The following is a 22,118-nucleotide window of genomic DNA, read 5'->3' as shown; positions in this document are numbered from 1 at the left end:
GTTGTATGCCTTAACTGGCAAAGACATTTACCATGCAGTGCTTGTAAACATCTGATTAACGATATTTGGACCCCACACAAACACCATTACAGACATATTTGCAGAGAAATCATGTGGATAAGAAATAATCCTTTAGAGTGAAAGCTGAGCACAAACAACAGCCGCTGTACTAGACAATAGAGTGTGGAAGTTAACGTTTGAAAAAGCACAATAAATACACACATGACCAGATATCCACTGCAGACAAAGTGACAAACACATTAATACAAACATACATCCTCTGCTTTCACATTGTTATGTGTATCACAGTGTACATCTCTGTCGTTACTCACATTTACAGGTATATAATGACAAAAGTGATGACTGCGCAGTTTGAGTAAAGGGGATCTTTTTCCTTGTTGAGGAAATCCAAAGTTGTCATGATTAAATTCTGATTTCAGAGCCATCCGTTTCCATCAGCAACAGCACCCTTCATCTCCAAAGGGGTTATTGATTTGGGTCTTAATCTACAAATAAATATGAAGACTGAGTTTGTTTTTTTTGGGGGGTTTTTTTCATACTGTCAGCAATGTTCAAAGGACACAGCTCATCTGGCTGATGGATGGGAGCAAATGTTGCCCAGGGCCTAAGGGTGGACTGGAAGAGAAATGTACCTTATAACAAACACACAAACACAGACACACATAAACATCACCTCCAGATGGGTCCCCCCTTGTGACCAGTGTGTAGGATCCAATTATGTGTGTGTGTGTGTGTGTGTGTGTGTGTGTGTGTGTGTGTGTGTGTGTGTGTGCATGTGTGTGTGGGTTGGGGTTAAGACTTTGTGAAGCTTAACAATTGGGAGTGTTGCCTTCAACAGTTTTTTTGTTGTTGTTTTATCGCTTTGGCCTAATTTTCAGAGTCAATTTAGAGAGCTAATGCAAAAGTCAGTTGCAAAGTACCACCGACGGGTAAGATGTAAGTGTCTGTTTCAAAATAATCTTCAAAAGTGTGTTTAGTAGCATCCCCATTCTTCAGAAATTGTTAAGATAAAGCCAGATTCAAAAAATTTAAATTACATTTATACCTATGAGCTATAAAATGTTCCCCTTGAGAGAATGCAGTCATTTTCATCATTTGACCCTTTGCTATACTCTGCTGCTACTCCGTGAAGCTGTCAGAGCTAGCATGGAGCCCACACTGTCGCTAACTGCACTCCTCGAATATATATTATCTCAATTTTGGGAAGATAAAAAAGTGATTTCAGAGATAAGCAGAGGGTCTACAATATGCGTTAGAATGATATATCCATGATGTCAAACTGACAGCGGGGTAGGTCTTATGTGTTATAATCATTAAAAAGCAAAGACAGCAGGATTAGTCGTTCACCATACGTGCTAACGCTAGTGTGCTAACATACTCTGCTAATGTTAGCTCCACAGGTTTTTAGGTAGAAACTCAATATTTTAGAAAAGTACATCTCCTTGAAGCAGAGGCTAATAGCTGTTGGACCCAGGTAAGAGCTGGCCGACGTTATATGTCTAAATTCGAGGTCATTTTGCACGTGTAGAGAAACATTCTATGTTGCTACATCGACGTCTTTTGTCTACTGTGCATAAACAAGCTGCGTTCTACGTCACAGGCTAACCTTCACAATGGACAAGAAAAAGAGATCTATGAATCAGTAAATCAGGCAGTAAAATTGCTCAATGCATTGAGTGATGAAGAGCTTTATGGCATTGAGGGACTACAACTATATATTGTAGCTATACAACCCTGTGTTGTACAATGATAAATAAATGAACCAAGTAAATTTTACCTATTGGCACCTAAGGAATCTACCATCCACATGTTAATACGTATCACAAATCACTTGTCAAACGGCATCACTTGGCTGTTTGCAGCCAAGGCGGGTTGTAGCGTGTTAGTGTTGGTCAAGGCTGTAGCTTATTGTTCCCATAAAATAACCTAATGTACAGTATACACTCGTAACAAACCAGATTATGGTCATTTCATGTTGTAAACGTATCTCGCAGTTTGATGTTTGCGGTCCATGCATGTAAACGCAAGCTTTATAGTGAGGTGGATAAAGAAGAGCGAATGAGATGTTCGGTGCAATAAATCGATGCCATAAAGTGTAATCACTGAACGTGTCACCTCGTTTATTTGCAGAGCTTTAGTGTCGCTCTTGCATCACAGAAGACACAACTGTATTCATGCTGCCTGCTAGTGCTAGAAGCTAGTTTACAGGGTTGTAATGTAAACCATTTGAGCCGCTGTAGTGAAAGCTTCAGCTCCAAGGACGGCTGCTTGACCCAGAATCAGGCCAGTATAGTTTTGTGCTTTAGAATACAGAGATGATTGTTAACTAAATGAAAAACAAAAGAACTCATAGTGACGAGACATCGACATGAAATGATAAAGAGCATTTGCTGTGACCATGTTGAGCCCTTTCACAGCCCCCAGACTGCCACAAAGCACGGAGAGGTCAAAACTGAACAGAAGTCCCTGTGGGAGCTCTCTTGCCCTTCAACCTTTAGGTGCTCATCCCTGATGCTCACTCCCTAGAGGTGTCAGATGAAGACAAACCAAGTGGTGCTGTATATGCAAAGGCCAGAAAGGAAAGTGTGGGACGGAAGGGACAAGGAACTTGAGAAGGTGAAAGAGGACAGAAAGTGATTTGAAAGAGTGTGTTAAAGGAGAGAGTCAAGGGGACAGGAGGGGAGTGGAGAGTGTGGCTGAAATCGAGGCGTATGGGGAGAACAGACAGTAAAGAAGGGGGGAGGAGACGTACTGCTTGGAGAAAGAACACAATGAAGACGAGGCTGCATTAGCTGCCCGTCTCAGGCCAATTACTCTGCTGCTCCCCCTATCTTCTATCTCTCCTCTGCTCTCCTTCTCTCTTCGCCCTCACCTCTCCCTTTCCTCCCCTCTCCCCCTCTCTCACTCCCTCTATCTCTGCTCTAACTATCCACGTGCTGTCAGCAGCAACAGATCCCTAAACGATACCGGTCTGCACTGGCAGGTTTTATCTTCCCGTGCTACAATAGGAAAGAAGGATCTGAGAACAGATAAGATAGGACCAACCAACAGCGACAAACAGCAAAGGCATAATGGCGAGGCACACGCCTGACACAGTGCTTCACTGCCATCTAGTGGCGGGTAGCTCGGCAGGAGCTCCATCGGAGGAGGCTGATCATTAGTTACAGGCAGTTGCGCGGCCCCAATGTGATCAAAAACCACATCTAAGAAGGTGTTTCACAGATATATATGATGAAAGACTCAAGGTGCTGAGATGTGTTGCTGTACATTTGTGTGTGAAAATCACTCTGTTCTGGCAAACTGTTGGCTAAGATATGCAAATGAAGGTATTTTTTCTTTTTAATGAATACAATTTAAAGGATTGAAATGGACCTCTATTCTGCGTAATCTGTTTGATGCTTCCGCCATGCCCTACAACGTACTTTATGAAAGCATAAGGCTGGAGAATGAATTGCTCACATTATGGATATCCTCCCAGTCAACATGCATTCTTATTTCAGTTACTCTTCTGAATGCAATACAACTCAGCTGAAGGTAGCTACAAGACAATTACACAATTATACCACAAGAGGAAGGTCAAACAGTCAATGAGCCAACGCAGTAAGCGAGTACCATGAAGAAATTACAATGCACTGATGTTTTTTTTTTAAAAGAGCTATTGTTACACTTCTTATCATAAAGGTAAATGTATGTGATATTTCTTGCGGACTAAACTTTACGTCCACCACTTCGTTAATAAAAACGTTTTTAAGACACCGCAAGACCAAAAAATCTTGACCTTCTGCAGCAGAATACTTCCACATATTTCCCATGCTTGACTGCTTATTGAAAAGACAGTATTTTATTCCACAGTTAAACCCGATTGCATATCATACCGCCCATTACAAAATGAAACACAGGATCGGCGGTACATGGGAATGGACTTGAAATTGCTTTCGCATTCAATGAACAAAAACTGTTTTGGCATATAAACAGATCGGACAAGACATTCATGCACTGGCAAATCATATATATATATATATATATATATATATATATATATATATATATATATATTACACATGAATATAAATTGTAATCGTAACTATTGATTAACCTTGACCACAAGTCTTACTCTCTGCTCCAGCCTTTGTGGTCAACCAGGTTGATTTATTGTGTGCTGCATAGCAACAACAAAAGCTGGCCATGCTATGGACACTGTGTCAGGTCATCATCAATCTAATAGGGTGTTCAGGGTATAAGTGGTAGACTCATTTACATTCTCTAAGACCAACACTAGAGTTTGTATAAGAACATATTGTGGAATTAAGTTGGTCAAGACCGTTTACAGAGTTCTTATTTGTTCACTTTTCATGAGGAGATGTTTTGAGAAATCGTAAACATGGGGCTAATCTCAAAGGATGTTTTGGTCGGTGTTTTGCATACGTATGTATGTGTCCATGTGTGTGTGTGTGTGTGTGTGTGTGTGTGTGTGTGTGTGTGTGTGTGTGTGTGTGTGTGTGTGTGTGTGTGTGTGTGGGAGCAAGGGTTAGTTAAGGTGCAAAGCGCTGGAAACAGACACAAAATTAAAATCACAGGACTGCAGAAATAATGGGACATCTGGTCCAGACATCTGGAGCCAGGGGGCTATAGGAGCTTCCCAGCATCCTCTCACCTTGCGGGTAAATTAGCAAAGTGAGAAAATATGGCAGGGGTAAACGATGGTGACAATCACACAGAGGGAGGACAGTTGAGGCCGGTTACTTGGGAATTCATCATTTGGAGGTCCTTTTTTTGTTTTGTTTCACATGAACAAAGGGTGATAAAGGACGGACAATGTGGGAGTTGTCTGTGTGAGGGAGAGATGTTTGAAACCGTAGGAGGTGGTAACCATCTCATTACTCTTTGGCAAGAATTGATTCATTTTCCTACATTGGAAAAATAATCCCAAATGAAATTGCAGTGCAGAAAAGATTTTCTTCATAAATATGAATACTGTATTGAAATCGCATTGATTTATCCATCCTGTCTATGATGACCACAGGTGTTTAACAGGTGTGAGAAATGTTTAAGTGAGATTGATCTTTACAGACCCGGGCATGGGACAGCATTTCCTAATGGCCATTTGCTTGAGACGGACATTATTTCAAGTAGGCTGTGCAGTTCCCTTCACTCAGACATCAATAAAAATGCATCATTCACTGGGCTGTCACTGGCCTTTACAATGATTTTCTTTTCTATTTTTAAATAACATGGCAGCTATTTCGGAAATGTCAAATCTGTCACAGACGAGCTTATGAAATTAGTTTCCGGTTAAGTTCCAATTTGTGAAATAGGCCATGCAGTTGCTGACTCATGGTTCATTTCAAATGTGTGTTTATAAATGCTCGTAAGAAAAACAACAACAGAAACAATTAGGTAACAATAAAACAAATATCATGTTCTGTTCTTGCAACAACCAGATAAGTTTGTCTGAGTTGCATATCTAATAGGCTATTCTGCAGAAGGCTTTTGCAGAAGTGTCCTCTCCCTTATCCCCCCCCCCCTCAACAATGACCTTAAAGCCTGAACTGTAGACTACAAACTCCAAGGCCAGCAGAATTAAAGTGTCCGGCTACAGGACACCTCTCATCCCTATTTTTTGGTACTACACTTATTCGCAGGAATCCTAATCCTCAATTCCGTTTTTCGTCTTGCCCACAGTAAAATCCACACCGACATTTCAGTAGGTAGACTGCTTGTGTCCTACATGTGATTCGTTTTCCTGCATGGGGCTGTACAATAATGGTCCCCTTAGATCATGGCATTACAATTCACACAATTCGAACAAGGAACATTTCTTGGGGAAAGAGAGCTGAAAAAATGTCAAATGCAGTTGAGAATATGGGAGGGTTCACTACGGGGTCACGGAACAGAACATGCCAATGTGAGAAACAGTTGAAAATGTAGTTCTTTACAAGCAGGGGGACTGGTGCTAAAAGGCTTTTCTATAAACCTCAGACAAACATGCAATAAAATACATTTTTGGGTCATAATTAGACACATTGGTCATCAGCTTGTCCTTCAAATTCTTCCCTGGAATTCGAAATTCAGAGCATACTGCCTCCACGCGACTCTCAGCAACTTGGCTTTGCGAGTGCTCAGCATGGACTGATGGGTTGGCATGTTTCTGCTTGAGAGGGAGAGAGCGAGATGGTGTCAGATGTGATATTGATGACACCCAGTGTGCTTGTCTCTTGTTTCCCCTTGGCTTCATGTAAGGTCACAGTGGAAAGGTGGCACAACAAATGTCACAGAGTCGCTCTGACAGCCTGACCCCTGGGAGAGGAGATACCCTTTTAATCAGATGCCCCCTCCTCCCAAGTGCCCCATTCCTTCTCAAACTCTCTTCCACTTTCTTTCTAGCTGCTTTCTACTCGTCATGTCCAATTCGTCTTTGCTTAACCTTTGCTTTTCTCTCTACCGTCTCTGGTGCCACCAACTGTTTTGACCTCTTTGTTCTCTCCCCCCCTTTCCACCCTACACACACATACACACTCACATATACACACACGCACATTAAGATACAGAAGCAGACACACACCCTACTCTTCCCTGCCCGTTTCCTTGAGCTCTCGATCTAAAGCCACAAATAGGTAATAAAGATGCCATCAAAAGGACACCAGAGGATCCGCATTCTGCCTTCGCTCCATTCCCGCTCGTAACTCTCCAGAGGGCAGAAGGACATACATCACCTGCAGAGCCTGCTGGCATAGCATTATTTTGTTTCGTGCAGGCTGTTCCCATGCTGATCCAAATGCCTAAAACCCATGTGCACAGAGAAAGAGCGGGAAGCATACTGTGCAAATGCAGCAGCCCCGCATCTGCTGTACATTGCCAATAAGTGCAGACCATTAAGTAATCTGAAATATATCGCAAAATGCCTCTTAGAGGGCCCCACTCAGCATGCTTAATACAGAGGAGAGGACGGAAAAGACGCAGGAGGAGAGTACAGGAAACACATACTGTATTTATTCCCCTCTGTGCCTCCTCCCACCCCTTCTCAGACAGTCAGATAGGCTCTGCACATAATGTCCTGGTCAGGCATGACCTTGAGCGAGTCCATTGTCTCCCAGGATCGTCACTCACACTGTCACATCAGACCACTTCAGCGTTCTCAATAAAAAAAACAACGCAACAACAGCATCCCAATGATGTATCGCTGCACATCAGCTGCATTAGCAAACAGCTGAGGCAGGTTTCTCATTTCCAATTATTGGAGCGGTACAGTGGCGTGGCTCCGAATGTCTTCCCGGTGAAATCTTTATGATTCAGCCTGTATTGTTCTTGTGTGTGGTTTTACTTGTTCTTACATAACAACTAAGACATTCAACCAACCATTAGACAGTCCTAAGCCAGGCAGATAACAATGCCTACATGTTTATTATTGAAGGGTGGCTTACAGGCTTTTTGAATCCATTTATTTTAAGGTGGACTGGAAAGGATAAAGTTAAAAATGTAATGGATATTTAACAAAATGCAGGACTTGCCTGTATTCTGATGCTGCATTCAGCAGGTGCACATCTAGTATTTTGCACATCCGAAATATGTGAGGATTTGAAGTAATGGTTGTTTTGGGTTCAGTATGTTGCGTTTAACCGTCAAATTTAGTGCTGGGCCTTTCGGAATTACGTCACCTCCACGAGTGCGTTTTTGTCCACAGCACATAGTTGGGCGCGACTGTGCTCCAGCTAAGTGACACGCGGTTAGTTCTCCTCTTTGCCCTTTTGGTATTTTGGTGACTCACTCGTGGTGAGTCACTTGACTGCACCTTTGTGTGAGGAGAAGCTCAATCGGGGTGTGAAACTGTTCAAATTGTGATGAATCCAGTCGTTTTTTGAATGTGTGCAGTGCTCAGGAAAAGTTAATCGTAGTGGCGCAGCTGTTTGCAGTGTAATGGATTGTTGTGACAGAATATTCTTTTTCATCATTTAGGCGTCACACGAGCTCCGGCTCCCACTTTGGCTTCCAAATCATCGTACGGCACAGCACCGTTTCGGGATTGTGTTCTGGATCCCTGGCTTATTCTGTTGCAGTCGCAAGAAGAGACCACAAGGTCACGTGGAAGTCATGCATGAGTTGTTACATTAACAGATGTATTTAAAGAACTTTATGGTTCCAGTGACCAAGTGGCGGTAAACAGTGACCTCAGCTCCAAGCTTTAAAAACTCTGGTTTAGAAATCCATGCAGGGGTGAGGTCGAGGGTAAATGCACATAAATGCTGTTTATTCAGCTTTGAAAATCTGAAATTGCGTTTATGCAGATCCCCCAGGGCGTTTATGCATATAGTTTATATGGGTTAGTGCACTCTTTCACACTCTATCTCTCAGGATCTCACGTTTTATCCTCCCTTGGATATTTTCACATGAGCACAGAGCAGCCATTAACCCGCGGTCCTCTCACGCAAGGAGATCAAAAGCAATCAACTCATTCTTGCACTGAAGCCAGCTTAAAGCACACTTGTGCAGGCTCGGTGTGGCAGACGAGGCAGATTTTGTCAGATTGGATATAAAATATCTTAATTTCAACACAAGCATTTGTTTTTACCAAGATCTACACAAAAAACAACCTTGACACAAGCATGTGCACACTACGAAGCAAACAGAATGAAAGAACACTTACATTCGGCTTTTATTCATTCATTTACCGTATAATTAAAAGGTAAATTCATCTGCATACTCTTTACTGCAAATTTGCAGAAAGGGGAAAGTTTTTGTTGTTGTGGATATTAAACTTTGTTTTGGTTTTGGTCAATTTTGTATTTGTTTGTTTTGAACGGACCCCCCCTTCAGTTGTCGCCTGCATCGCACCACATGGTATTTTATAGCTACCTGTTTTTACATTTGAATTGCTTTTATAAGTCACTCCTGAGTGAATTCATTCACCTTGTGCGTGTGTGTGTGTGTGGCAGTCTGCCTTTTTTTGGTGCTCGGAAAAGGATCCATCATTGAAATGTTCCTGCTCAGTGTTATTCTGAGACCATGTTCAGCACTGATGAACTCAAAAGACCAGAGCTGAAATAACACCAGACTGGAGGGGGAAGCTGCAGAAAGTTCACTTTAATTGATCTGTAGAGACAAAACTCTTGGAGTATACGGTCACGATTTCCAGCCAGACACATTTCACACTGGCAAAAAAATGATTTTATAATCATGTGATCCGTAGCGTTCATTCATTTTCACATATACAGAAAGTCTGATTCTTTCTTGTGCTGTGAATGTGTGCAGATTTTGAATCCACTTCTGACCATGCAAAGGAATAAACCTTTAACTAGGTGGTAGAATTCTTTTTTGAATCACAGGCAAAGAAACTGTCGTCCTTTACAAGACTCTTCATTGATTGTCATGTAGGGTAACTGGAAATTCTGCACGGTCGCTGCTGTACAGCAGAACAATCCAGTGCTTTTCCATCAAAACTCTTTCACAAGGTCATAGGCATGTCTGTTTATTTTGAGAATAAGAAAAACATTCTTTTCAGATCATTTTCTTTTATATTTACTCTGATCTCCAACCTTCGTCAGCAGTGCCTCTATTTCATTGTGTTTTTCTAGAACTGCATAACCCAGAGGATCTGTTCATGACATTCAAATCCTTCTGCAATCATTGATGATGAACTCTAAATGAACCAACACAGGTACATTTCCAGTTATGCTGAAACTGTTGAAGGAAGTGCACTATTTACAAAGCACATTGTTCACTGTCTAATTGATACCAAGCCTCTATTGTGGCTGACACAGTTGTGTTCTCAGTCTCACCATCAGCTTTAAAGCTTTGTGCTTTTAAAGCTTTGGTCCTTTAAAGTGCTTTGTACAACATTCAGAGCATAGATATAGCAGCAAACAACTATTATCTATGTCAGACAGAGTGGAGTAATGTCTACCTGAGCAGGGAATGACGTCGCCGTACCCCTATGTGTGTCGTTATTCAAGCTTCTCTGTGCTTTGTTGCCGCTGTCTTTGAGGCACGCTCACATGCACTCTTTGTTCGGTCATGGTCACTGCTCTGCACTGCTCTTAAACCGGGGTAACAGCTGATACCGCTATCCAGACCAATAGGTTATTTGCACTGTTAGCGCTGTTGGCACCATTAGCTGCAAGCCGGCAGCTCAGCCCTCATGGAGTGGGGGTGAAAGACCGACTCTTTCTGTGGCATGACAGCTAACTGTTACTTCACTGACGGGTTAAGTTAAAAAAAAAAGAGCCTCAAGCAACAGCCTTGACAACGACACATTGATTGATTGACACGCAGACAAAATGAGTGGGTTGTTTTTGTTTTTGTATCGAGTTAGGTGATAATGAGTGGAACAGAACATGGCAAACATCTAAGTCAGCGATGAAAACAATAATGTTATTCATATTTTAATAGTGGTGAAACTGCGACAAGTTGGTTGTGACAACAGTGTTCAAAACCAAGAGATGTTAGTGTTTTGCAGATACCCAGCTTGAAACTGGGACAGTCCTGGACAAACTGGGACGTCTGGTCACCGTGGTGTGGAGGCTCATATGCTCCAAATGTCATATTTATCACCGTTAACAACCTGTGAGCGTCTTATAGCACAACTTTAGCCCGATTGAGTGAAATACATTTTTCTGAAACCATCATAGATGTTGATTAAGTTCAGGGCCACACGTTACATATAGTGTGTATGATTCGTTCCGTTCCCAGTAGATGTCTCCTGTGAGGTGTAAATTTCACACCTGTATAAAAATAGTTCACCTGACATGTATGGCCTCACACCTTCTTCTGCTTCTTTTGATTGGCAGGCCCTCCAAATATTCAGAGCATGATGGGATTTGTCTGCTTCTCCCTTACCTGAAACTACTGCTTACGTACATCGTAGATTCACGACAGATAGGTAACATGCAAATATATCCATACGGTGTCTTTTTGTCCATACGATCCTCTCTTTCCTCCTCTACAGATCATAACAGATCGAGACTTCAGCCACTGGAGCAGAATGCATTCAATTTAAATCATCATTTTAACACAACAGACTTGAGCCTTCTTCCTATTTCCTCTTGATGTTCCCCCTTCCCCTCTTATTTTCAATAGACTTCCTCAGTAATCCTGCAGCATGATCATAGGGGAAATTAATATAATTACTGCCTTGCAAATTGATATTCAATATGAAAATACTCACTGAGGCGTATTGACTGAAATCTTTAGTATGTGTGTAAGTATTATGCAGCTTTTTTTGTTTTGTTTTTTTAACCAAGGGGCTATTTTTTTCCTACCCAGGGGTTTTATGAAAATGAACATTGGTATTTTCAAGTTGTGTTTAAATGTTCTCAATGCTTCTATGGCAGAAACGACTGCAAGTAATTTAAATATTTATGTCCGTTCGTCGAATGTGTTGTGTTTTGCCTCACATCTCCCCACACTGACAGAAACAGGGGAGGGAAAAAAACGTGAAGAGTAAATGTGAAGTGTTTTTTACCAATACAACACAAATGGATTTTTTCTAGCATTGATGAAGAAACAATTGACTCAGTTTTGAGATATGGAAGTATGAGAGGTTGCTTAGCCATTATTTTCAATCAGCAAATCGTACCCTCCTGGAAAGTCCATTTTATACCTTAATTGATGTACTCAAAAACCTCAAATTGAGGCTCAGAAATAGTCACATTGTTAGCGGGCAGAAACAAGAACCTGTGGTGGGCCAATCGATAGAAACTTCATTACTGAGAAGCCTAGCTAGTAATCTCCTTGGCTGCAGCTGTGAGGGGCATACATTCTACCACAGCACCTGTTCTCAATGATATATCCAGCCCGCACCTGCAGAGGCACAAAGGCACACTCACACCACAACCAGGTTTTACACTGTCCTGGTATCCTACATTCTCACGTCATACGGTTTCCATGTCATTTTGTACTTTCGCCCTGTTTCTGTCTCGCCCCTTACAGATGAGATTTTTCACATTTGTGCCAGGATGCATCTTTAGCAGCTGACAAGAGCAGAAAAGCAGAAACGCGATGGGAGAAAACAGTGGAGGAGCAGAGCAGCGGGGGAGGTGTTGGGAGGAGGAAAAAAAGGGGAGAGCAGTTACGTATTTTTTCAGTTAACAGAAATAGACCTTTGGGGTTCAGAAATTGTGTAGTATAATATTACATTAGGACAGCTCCATTTTACAGCAAAATTGCTTCCAGGATGGCAAACCACAGAGAGGTTTTTAACCATTTCTCTTTGTACCTTGGAGAAAATTGGGTCTCCACAGGAAAAATGACAAATCCTCTCCTTGATAAGTACACGTTTTCAGCCTTGGACTCAACTTTCACATAATCTAATCCTGCTGTAGAACAAAAGGCCCACGAAAACACTACTAGAAGCAGGTTAGAAAAGCTGAGTGGGTCTGGATCACAATGTGACACACTGATACTCACTCGTATGTGAGAATGAAACATCACTTCTTAATTGTTTTTAACCAGTAGATGGCAGTGACAGAGCAAGAACACCCATGACTGACTTTACTGATTAAAGTACACCAGTAGCCTGCAGGCTTTACACAAAGAAAAGTTTGATTTATCTCTCTGGAGATGTAGAAAATGATTGTCCTGGTTACTTACAGTTGAAAAAAGAAGGAACTAATCAACTCCTCTCTGCCCCTTCTTGGTGATTGCTGAAATCTGTCCCCTTGCGACTTGGGGGTGCAGCTGATGTGGCTGATGCACACTGAGTGCAGCGGGCTGGAAAATGTTGTTCCAAGACAGACAGAAAGAAAGAGGATAGGTTATTTATTGTCTCATATCCTTTCATATCTGCCCATCTTGGTGCTAAAAGTCATTGCTATAACTTTGTCATGAGAGAATATCTTTATGCTAATAGCGCCCATTATGCAACCAGATATTACAAAGTAAAGCAGAACCATGAGGAATATCTTCCCCGGCTCACTGTCAGCTCCGACTGACATAATATATGGTCACTGAATGAGATTTCTGCCCTGTTGAATAGACTCACTGAACAGTGTGTGTGTGTGTGTGTGTGTGTGTGTGTGTGCGCGCGCGTGGTACTACATTAAACTGACATCTGTGTTCAAATTGCAGCAATTATTGTTTTGTGATGGACACAGAAAATGGAGGTTTGATTAATTAGATGTTATAAAGGAAGTATTTCTGACTGCTGTTTATTGATTTGCCAAGAGGAAACTCAAGAGACTTTTCATTATCACTAACAACACAGCTGTGATGCAAATTTCTGGAACTGTACAATGCTGTACAAGCAGCGATTCCAGCTGGCTCAATAACTAACTGAATTTACGAGCTTCTGGGGTTTTTTTGGGCATTGTTTGGCATTTTCTAAATTACAATTTGACCATTTGGTTCATTGGTACCGTGTAAATGTCACTTACAATATATCACACATCAGACTTTTTAGATGGGAATAGTGCAGCAGCTCCCCAGTGTTCTTCATTTACACAGTTACACTGATCAGCTAGATCGGAGACGGACCAGGATTGGATCTGTCATGCAGTATGTCATGTTATAGGAAACATGAATTCGAGCATTTGTATTACATACAGTATTTGTTTTATTGTTGTTAATAATCAGATGCACGCAGGGTGTTATTTCTGGGAAGCTACTCCTGGGACAGATTGGAAATGTAAAACATATATTGCTCAATTTTAAAAACGGCATTTTGAATTGAATAAATGAAATGAAAAACTACCAATCATCCCAGTGGAAGACGTTGTGGTCAGACTGTAGATTGCTTGTGATGGGAGTTTTCAAGCTACTATATCTCTTGACACAATACTATATGTGGATATGTGGTCATATCCATCTTACCAGCCATTGAGCTGTCTCCTAGCTATCGAGATAGCTTTGCAGCACTCTGATTAAAAGAGAAGACCAAGGTTACCAGGACATCTGTTGGGAAAGCTGGGCAGAGATTACCCACCATCATCCCACACAGACTCAGAGCAGCAAATTATGTAAGTAATACTGCCTCTTGGCCTTACTCAACCTTTGTAGTACTTGCTTGTTTGGCCACCACAATTTACACACGCTGTCACTTTTTAGAATTCACTTAATTAAAAGGAAAATGTAAGTTTAATTAAAATAGCACAATTCACAAGTTGCGGAGCTATTCATTACGAGAGTTAGTGCAAATACGGCAGAGGATACATAACTTCTTCTTTTTTTTTTAAACAAGGATTTTCTGATTATTTTAAGACTCTCTATTCGATAAATTGAGAGTATTGTATGAACCTATTTGCTGTCCCACCAAGATGAATGACATGTGTGATGTCATTGCAGGGTAACAAAAGTAAAGCCTGTGTGTAACATAGGACATCTATGAAATGGTGTGTAGACTCAGACCTGCTCTTTTGTGATCCAGAGGCCCATTTCACAAACATAAAAGGTGGGATTTGCAACATGAGATAATTTCCTCCTCTGTTCATTGTGACACATTTAATAAATCAAAAATAAACACCACACTTGCGACCGATGCAGGAAGACTTGAAGGCCCTGAAGGACTCACATTTTCTGCAATGTGAGAGCCACAGTCATTTGTGAAATGTGACGCTGCCCCCATTAGTGATGTAAGCAGTGTTAATATTGGATTATTGAGTTGAATCGTAGACTGTATACAAGAATGTATAGGCATTGATGTAGGCACCGTGATGCCACCCATTAGTTTGTGGACTGCTGTTTTGAAGTCTCTGCATTTTGGCCGTCACCTCCTGGTTTTTGTCTGTCGCCATTTTATTTTTTATTTTGCAACCAGAAGTGACACAAGAGGGTGGAGCTAAGTAAAAGCGAGCACTAAAAGGACAATTCCCAGACCGGACAACGCTGTGGTAGTAACCTGTCAATCACCAGATAGCCATACTCTTAAGCACACCCTGCTTTATGGTCTATTTTACTGTAAATGAAACCATAATTTACTAAATGAACATCTTGCTGTAATGAAGAAGACTTGTAACTACTGATTGAGACCATAAACTCATGCTTACAATGTTTACTGAGGTAATCAAATAAAGACTCATAGACTTCTATGCAATCTGACTTCTGTTTGCAACCAGAAGACTCGTCCCCTGCTGACCATTTGAGAGAATGCTAATTTTAGGCACTTCCGCATTGGCTTTACTTTTCAGACCCCGAGGTTTCCATCTGAGTTGAATGCAAAGAAACAGTTTCACTGTTGATGACACAATCAAAATTCATGATGATCAAACGGTGTAACACATTTTATTATCATGGTCCAAGATACATTAAGACAAGGATCATTTTCATCAAGCATGTAATATATTTAGTCAGTCAAAAACAAAAAAGAAAATAAATAAAATGGCGTGGGATGCCTTGCTGTCAGACACCATCTCAAAATGTGTATTTTTAATGCTGTATTTGAATATGTTGTATGTAAACAAAACGTGAGTACACTCAACAACTGAACTGATCTTACGAAGCAAAATACTTCTGTTGTGTTATCTGTAAGGCAGCTGCTCTGGTCTGACTGCTCACTGATGACAAACAGATGACCACCTCAGACGCTCTCCACCTCAATGCAGCTCTCAAATGACTCTCCTTTCCCTGAGCTGCTGTTTTGCCACGCTCTAAAGCCTCCCGGCCCACCGTGCCTACACTCTGTGTTTACAGAAATGTTTCTGAGCTCAGTGCAAAAAAAAAAAAAACTCTGGATAGTGGATGCAAGATGGATTTGTAGATAATCCATATTAATTTACTGTACTGTATGTTATACAAAGTCTCTCATACAGTAGTATGCACATGGTATATTTCTGTAATGTCACTAAACAACAAAATACATTAAGTTAAGGCCCCAGCATTTTCCATCCAATTGACCTTTACGATGAGGAATGAAAGCAAAGACCTGACGTAGTAAATGATCGTGTGTGACTGTCTCAATCTGCCCTTTTCCAGAGAACTTCAATCACTCAATTTCTCTGAGCAGTATGCCAGCAAACAGCTGGCCCGGCATTTAGAACACATGAGGATTAGGGGGTTGATTTGGTTAAAGGCTCAATCCAGAATCAGACCACCACTTATGATGCCAAGATCACCTCTCTGCTGGCTTTGTTTATGATATTTCCATGCTTTTTGCATTGATTTCATGGATATACACAGCATGTATATAGACGTTTGTTTATGATTATCACAAACTAAGAAATTACCCTTTTTTGAAGGCACATGGAAAATACTTTCCTATCTATCTATCTATCTATCTGTCTAACAAGTCAAATATCAGGGGTTGTAAAAATATTACAACATCATTATATCATTACACACTTCAATTCATACATGTTTGTTTTTTCATCTGTGGTGAATTTTAACTAATGCTGGATTAAAGTAATCTCCAGGCTGGTGATATTTACTTTTGATATCTTGCTCAATCTCCCATGTCATTATAAACTCAGTTGGTGCTTTCACTCTACCACAGGAATACAAGGTATGCAGCTGCTTGCAACAACATGGGTGTGTAGAGAACGTGCAGGTGCGTGTCGATGTGCTTTGATAGCATGCATGAAAAAGGAATGAACTCAAGTAGATTTCATCGTGGCCATCGGCTCTCATTGGTTAGCATGAGGGACTGATTTGCATGCGGTGGGAGTGTCCTGAGCCAGCACTGGGATGAATGACTTGTTCAAGGCAGACAGCAATAAGGCATAGCACTCAGCAGAGGTCTGCGTTGCTCAGCGCTCAAAATGCCGAGGTTACTTAAGCTGTTACTCTTCCTGCCATAAAGTGATGGACTAGGACATAAACATGTTCAACAGCAGACACCCCAGCCTTAGCAAAAGAGGAGGGATATGGGTAAGTTTTATGATGATTACTTTACAGACGGTATTCACGAACACAACTACCAGTTCTGTTTATGATACTGTGACTACTGTTTTGTACTAGTAAGACAGACCATGACAAGTCTCTCTTCCTCTGCACTATAGTAACATATACAAATCTAATTTCATGGATTGATTGCCTTAAATGACAGTTATAATGCAAGATAAGTGTAATGATTACTGTTTAAATCATTGTTGCAGGTGTTCACAAAGCTCTGCAGCTGTTAATATAACTAAATAGTAATGTTCACACTGAATAATACATCAGGAATACCTCATTTTGTAAATGTCATTCTATTCTGCAACTCTTTTATTAAACTATCTTTAATTATCTTGTTTTACAGGGATTGTGCATCCTCTTGCTTTACACCAGCCCTCTTTCCTGTTTTGCGAATTTCAGCCAAGCAAAAGAGCTGATCTATAAGATAAAGGAGGGATTACCCAGGGGGACCTTCATAGGGGCCATTGGAGTAGACCTAAATTTGGATTTCACTGTGGAGCCCCCCTTTTTATTCAGTCTCCCAAAAAACAAGGTCAGTGGACAGTTTGTGAACCTAAATAATACCACCGGGGAGCTTTACACATCTGCTACGGAGATTGACAGGGAGACCTTCTGCCCATATAACTCAGAGGGACAGAGATGTGTCCTCTCACTGGATGTGTTTGTGTTGCCCCAGCAGTACTTTCAGCTGGTCAAAGTTAAGATCTTTATCGAGGATGTGAATGACAACAGGCCAAAGTTCCCTGTGGATGAGATCTGTATATCTGTCCCAGAAAACACACCAATCAATGCTCGTTTTGCAGTGGAGCAGTCAGCAGTGGACCCAGACCTCGGTGTTCACGGAGTGCAGACCTACTGGCTTGTCAATGACTTTGGCATGTTCGCACTGGATGTTGAGGAAAATGACGGAGGTGAGCTGACACCCTTCCTCATTTTGATGGAGGCTTTGGACAGAGAGAACCAGGCTGAATACATTACGGATATCATTGCAGAGGACGGAGGGACCCCTCCTCTGCTTGGAGCAGCTACCTTGAAAATTGTCATCACAGATGTGAACGATAACTGCCCCCAATTCACAGGGTCGCAAATTAATGTCACTCTGCTTGGGAATGCCACCAAAGGGGCTCATTTGGCACGTCTGAATGCTTTTGACCCTGACCTTGGTGCTAATGCTCAGATCAGCTATGCTTACAGTGAACGCGTGCCAAGAGACACCAGGAGGTTGTTCCATTTGGACAGAATCACAGGGGTGATCAAGCTAGCAGGAAAAATAGACACTGGCACAGCCACGTTTTACAAACTCACCATTCTGGCCAATGGAGCTGGTTGTATCCCTGCAGTAGCTACTGTTTCTGTGCATATAATCAAAGTTCTTACAGGACCCCCTGCTGTCATACCCCGATATATTGCACCAGAAAAGGATGGGGTGGTGACCATAAAGGAGTCTGAACCAGAGTTTTCTCCAATTGCTTTTTTTAGTATCAAAAACATTGATATGAACCAACGGGTGGATTGTCATTTGGAAGGGTCTGGTCCCTTCAGGCTCGTCCCCTATCAGCTTTTAAAGAACGAATACCTGCTGGAGACTACAGAGCCCTTGGACTATGAGAAGAAACAGGAGTATGAGCTAACTGTTGTTGCCAAGAATTCTCGGGAGCATGTCATCAAGACCTTCCTCAAGGTGCAGGTATTGGATGAGAATGATAACGCACCAGTGTTTCAGCAGTCTTGGGTGGAAATATCTGTGGAGGAGAACAATCCACCAAACACTTTTCTGACCCAGCTCCAAGCCACAGACCAGGACAGCGAAAGCAGAGGGGAAGTCATCTACCTCCTTGGCGGTGACGCCCCAGGGATCTTTGTCATGGATCGTGTGACAGGTGTCCTGACTGTGACCACGTCGCTGGACCGCGAGGAGAAAGAGACGTACCGGTTCATAGCGAGAGCGGTGGACCAGGGGACACCCAGGAGGGAGTCGATTGCAACTGTGGTGGTGAGTGTGCAAGACCGCAATGACAACAGTCCACGCTTCATCAATAAGGACTTCACGTTCTTTGTGCCAGAGAACTTCCCGGGGTACGGTGAAATTGGGGTCCTCTCTGTGACAGATGCCGATGCGGGGGAAAATGGTTGGGTGGCCCTTTCCATCCTCAACGGCAGCGACATCTTCATGATAGACACAGGCCGAGGCGCACTGAGGGCCAAGACATCACTTGACCGTGAGCAACAAGGGACATACCAGCTGTGGATTGAGGCCGTTGATGGTGGGCAGCCTGCGCATTCCTGTGTAACTATGGTGACCGTGCTGTTGTTGGATGTAAATGACAACCCGCCCATTGTCCTCTTCCCCCAGTCCAATCAGTCTTACATGCTGGTTCTACCCAATACACTACCAGGAACATCAATAACAGAAGTCTACGCTGTGGATAAGGATACAGGCATGAATGCTGTGATCGCCTACAGTATTGTTCAGAGGAAAGGTGGCGAGCCAGGTTCTTTTGCCATTGACCCAGAAACAGGAAATATAACTTTAAAGAGGGAGCTCAGCATCCGGGGCCTCTACAGCCTTCTAGTGAAGGTCAGTGACCATGGTCAGCCTGAGCCACTTTACTCAACAGTGATGGTGAACTTCTTTGTCAATGAAACAGTGAGCAACGAGAGCTACATCCAGAGCCTGCTGACCAGAGAGGCTGAAATCGAGGTAGAGGAGAGGCCCTGGTACAAAGGCCAGATGACAGAGGGGCCTGAGAGGTATGAGTTGTTCCCCTGTCAGCCTCTCCTCATTGCTCTTTCAGTGACATGTCTGGGGCTGTTCTTCTCAGTTGTCGCACTGACATCTTACATATGCTGTAGGAGATTTAAAAAGCAGCGAAAGAAAAGATCAGAGGTTGAGATACCTTTGAAAATGAAGAATGAGTCAATGCAGGTTGTGAACAGAAAGCTCAGGCAGATCTCAAACATCTGATATTTAATTGTCCACATCCTAAACCACCACTGTTTACATGAATGTTTACAAAACTCACTGTGAGAAGTGTAGTTCTGACATGAAGTTGCTCTTTTTTGCTTTTGTCATATGATTGTTATTACTGCAATATAGTTTCATTTGATTAATATGCCACGAGGTTTTGTCATTAGAAAGAGCACACTCTATTTTACTTTTTATAAAATCTATAAAGCATGACACCCATCTAAACATGAAGTGTCAGAAAAGCATGGCAAGGAATACATTTGTATTGGCTTCAAAGTTATAACAGCTTTATTACAAAGCCATAGAGCAACTCTGTGAAGATTACTCAATCTAAGGTCCTATGTAAATATTGTACAAAATGTATTACAACTTTATAAACAACATTGCGTTGCATGAAAAGGACAAAAGTTCAAGGCACAACAAATGTCTCTTTCTTCATGATTGTTTTTGAAAAACTGCATTTCTTCACATCACAAGTCACTATTACAAATATCATGGAATAGTGATTGCACTTGGGAGTTGGCATCTAAATCTTTCAATTTGTTAAATGACATTTTAGCTATATTCATAAAGTACATTTAAAAATTGATTGATACAGAAAAGGTAGATCAAAATTCATTACTTTATTCAGGGAATTGTAATCCTGTTATATTCGGAGAGCTCGATGTGTCAATACACGTCAAACTCTACAGTATACCTGTGTTGTATACAGGAAATGTTAAGACAAATTGCACAAATACTTTTGAAAACAGCAGATTGACCAAAAAAGAACATCTTTACTCCATGCCCACTTACAAGTTGCACCGCTTTCAATTGCATCTTGCCTTCTTTAGCTTATTTGTATTTGTAAAGGAGTGATGTGCATTTCATGATATACAATAATGTATGAGTGATATACTGTTAGATTTTTCTTTTTGCATGACGTCTGAGAGCCATGCTTGGTAACAAGATGCCCTACTTTCTGTGAAGGCTCACAGCAGTAGTTGCTGATCATGCATGTAAAACCTTTAAATGCAATCTCAATACAGCAAAGACTCCCATATTTTCATCACACTGAATAATTTGAAATGTGCCCAAACTTCTTTGTCATAAACCTGCTTTAAGTTGCATACGTCACCCTCCACAACCATGAAATTCCCAATGTGTCTGTGAAAACATGCTAAGTGTTTGTGAAAGAAAATCAAAGTAACTATTAAAGATGCTTTATTTTTTTATAAAAAACGGTATTGATATCACTGACATTGACCTAGATGTGTTCAAATCTGTGTGTCTACAAACTCGTTGTAATATTTAGTAAGGTTTAAAAGTGCAATCTATTCTTTTTGATGCACAGCCAAACACTGGACAACAGCTAAATATAATTTACACATCTTCTGGTGCTGTTTAAGTTGTATTTATTTACTCTACAATTATGCATGTGGGTTTACTTCAGATGTGACGTGCAGTCTAAGCAATACAGATCGTGTCACATCACATTAAAAAACAACAACAATGAGAACCTTTTTCAGTAGAATATGAACAATTAACAATTTCATTCGTCAAATTGAGTCAAGTTTAGATTGCATCCTCTTCAGACCAGATTAAATTCAGTGTACAAATTAACTACTGCATTGTACGTCAGAGCAAGATGAAACATTTAAAGATCAAAAGCCTGACAGCATGTGTTGTTGCTGTCATCACCTGCATAGGTCAGTGCTGGTGAGGTAACACCCGGAGTCACACTTAGAAGGACAAACACTGTGCTGGCACTGTTCTGTCTGGACCATTTGAGGATCAAATCAATTTAGTCCAAGCTACATTTCTCACCTTTCTTGAGTGGTGTTGGCCCTCACTGTGTTCACAGTACAAATACAATGTTTGAGAAACATCACCCATGGAATTGTGAAAAGTGGTCAAGATGAAACACAGATGAACCAATGGTGCCTCCTGCTTTACAAACCTGATAGGTTCCTTTGCCCTATGCCTGTTTGTTTGCTGTAAAAGCTGTGTCGACAGAAAGGCTTTAGTATTCCTGTTAACCACGCACACTCCCAAGTGAGGAACTCAATTGTATTATGTGTCCTTTTAAACCTGTTCAGGTACGTCTCTTACAAAACTGAAAATATGCAAACAAACCAGTGCTAGCAACTTATTTACACATGCAGCTTCTGAAGTTATAATCTGTGTTACAGGACAGAAGCACGCCATGCAAGCAGAGAGCGCACATTAGTGTAATTCTCAGTTATCACCTCTGGCTGAACTGCACAAACAGCATATTTGTGGATATTCTTCCTATGCCTTCATCGTGCAGTATCCAGAAATATGGCACCAACAA

At 41.5% G+C, this 22,118-nt stretch overlaps 1 protein-coding gene across 1 annotated transcript; it reads left to right on the top strand.

Moving 5' to 3' along the window:
- Positions 1 to 16,684: 16,684 nt before the first annotated feature.
- On the top strand, positions 16,685 to 20,886 carry pcdh20 (protocadherin 20). The gene is made up of 2 exons (XM_079288785.1): positions 16,685 to 16,809; positions 17,180 to 20,886. Exons 1-2 carry the CDS (start codon positions 16,762 to 16,764, stop codon positions 19,799 to 19,801), a joined length of 2,670 nt encoding a protein of 889 aa, XP_079144911.1. The 5' UTR covers positions 16,685 to 16,761; the 3' UTR covers positions 19,802 to 20,886.
- Positions 20,887 to 22,118: the final 1,232 nt, after the last annotated feature.

Source organism: Melanostigma gelatinosum, assembly GCF_949748355.1.
Source record: "Melanostigma gelatinosum genome assembly, chromosome: 2".
Lineage (NCBI taxonomy): Eukaryota > Metazoa > Chordata > Actinopteri > Perciformes > Zoarcidae > Melanostigma > Melanostigma gelatinosum.
Note: the sequence above shows the minus strand (reverse complement) of the source record. Positions and strands in the feature narration are given on the sequence as shown.

Bases quoted from the DNA above. Each gene is read 5' to 3' on its own strand.
- pcdh20 (XM_079288785.1), top strand. From the start codon at position 16,762: ATGTTCAACAGCAGACACCCCAGCCTTAGCAAAAGAGGAGGGATATGG. The intron at 16,810-17,179 runs GTAAGTTTTATG...CTTGTTTTACAG, and splicing joins GCAAAAGAGGAGGGATATGG to GGATTGTGCATCCTCTTGCT.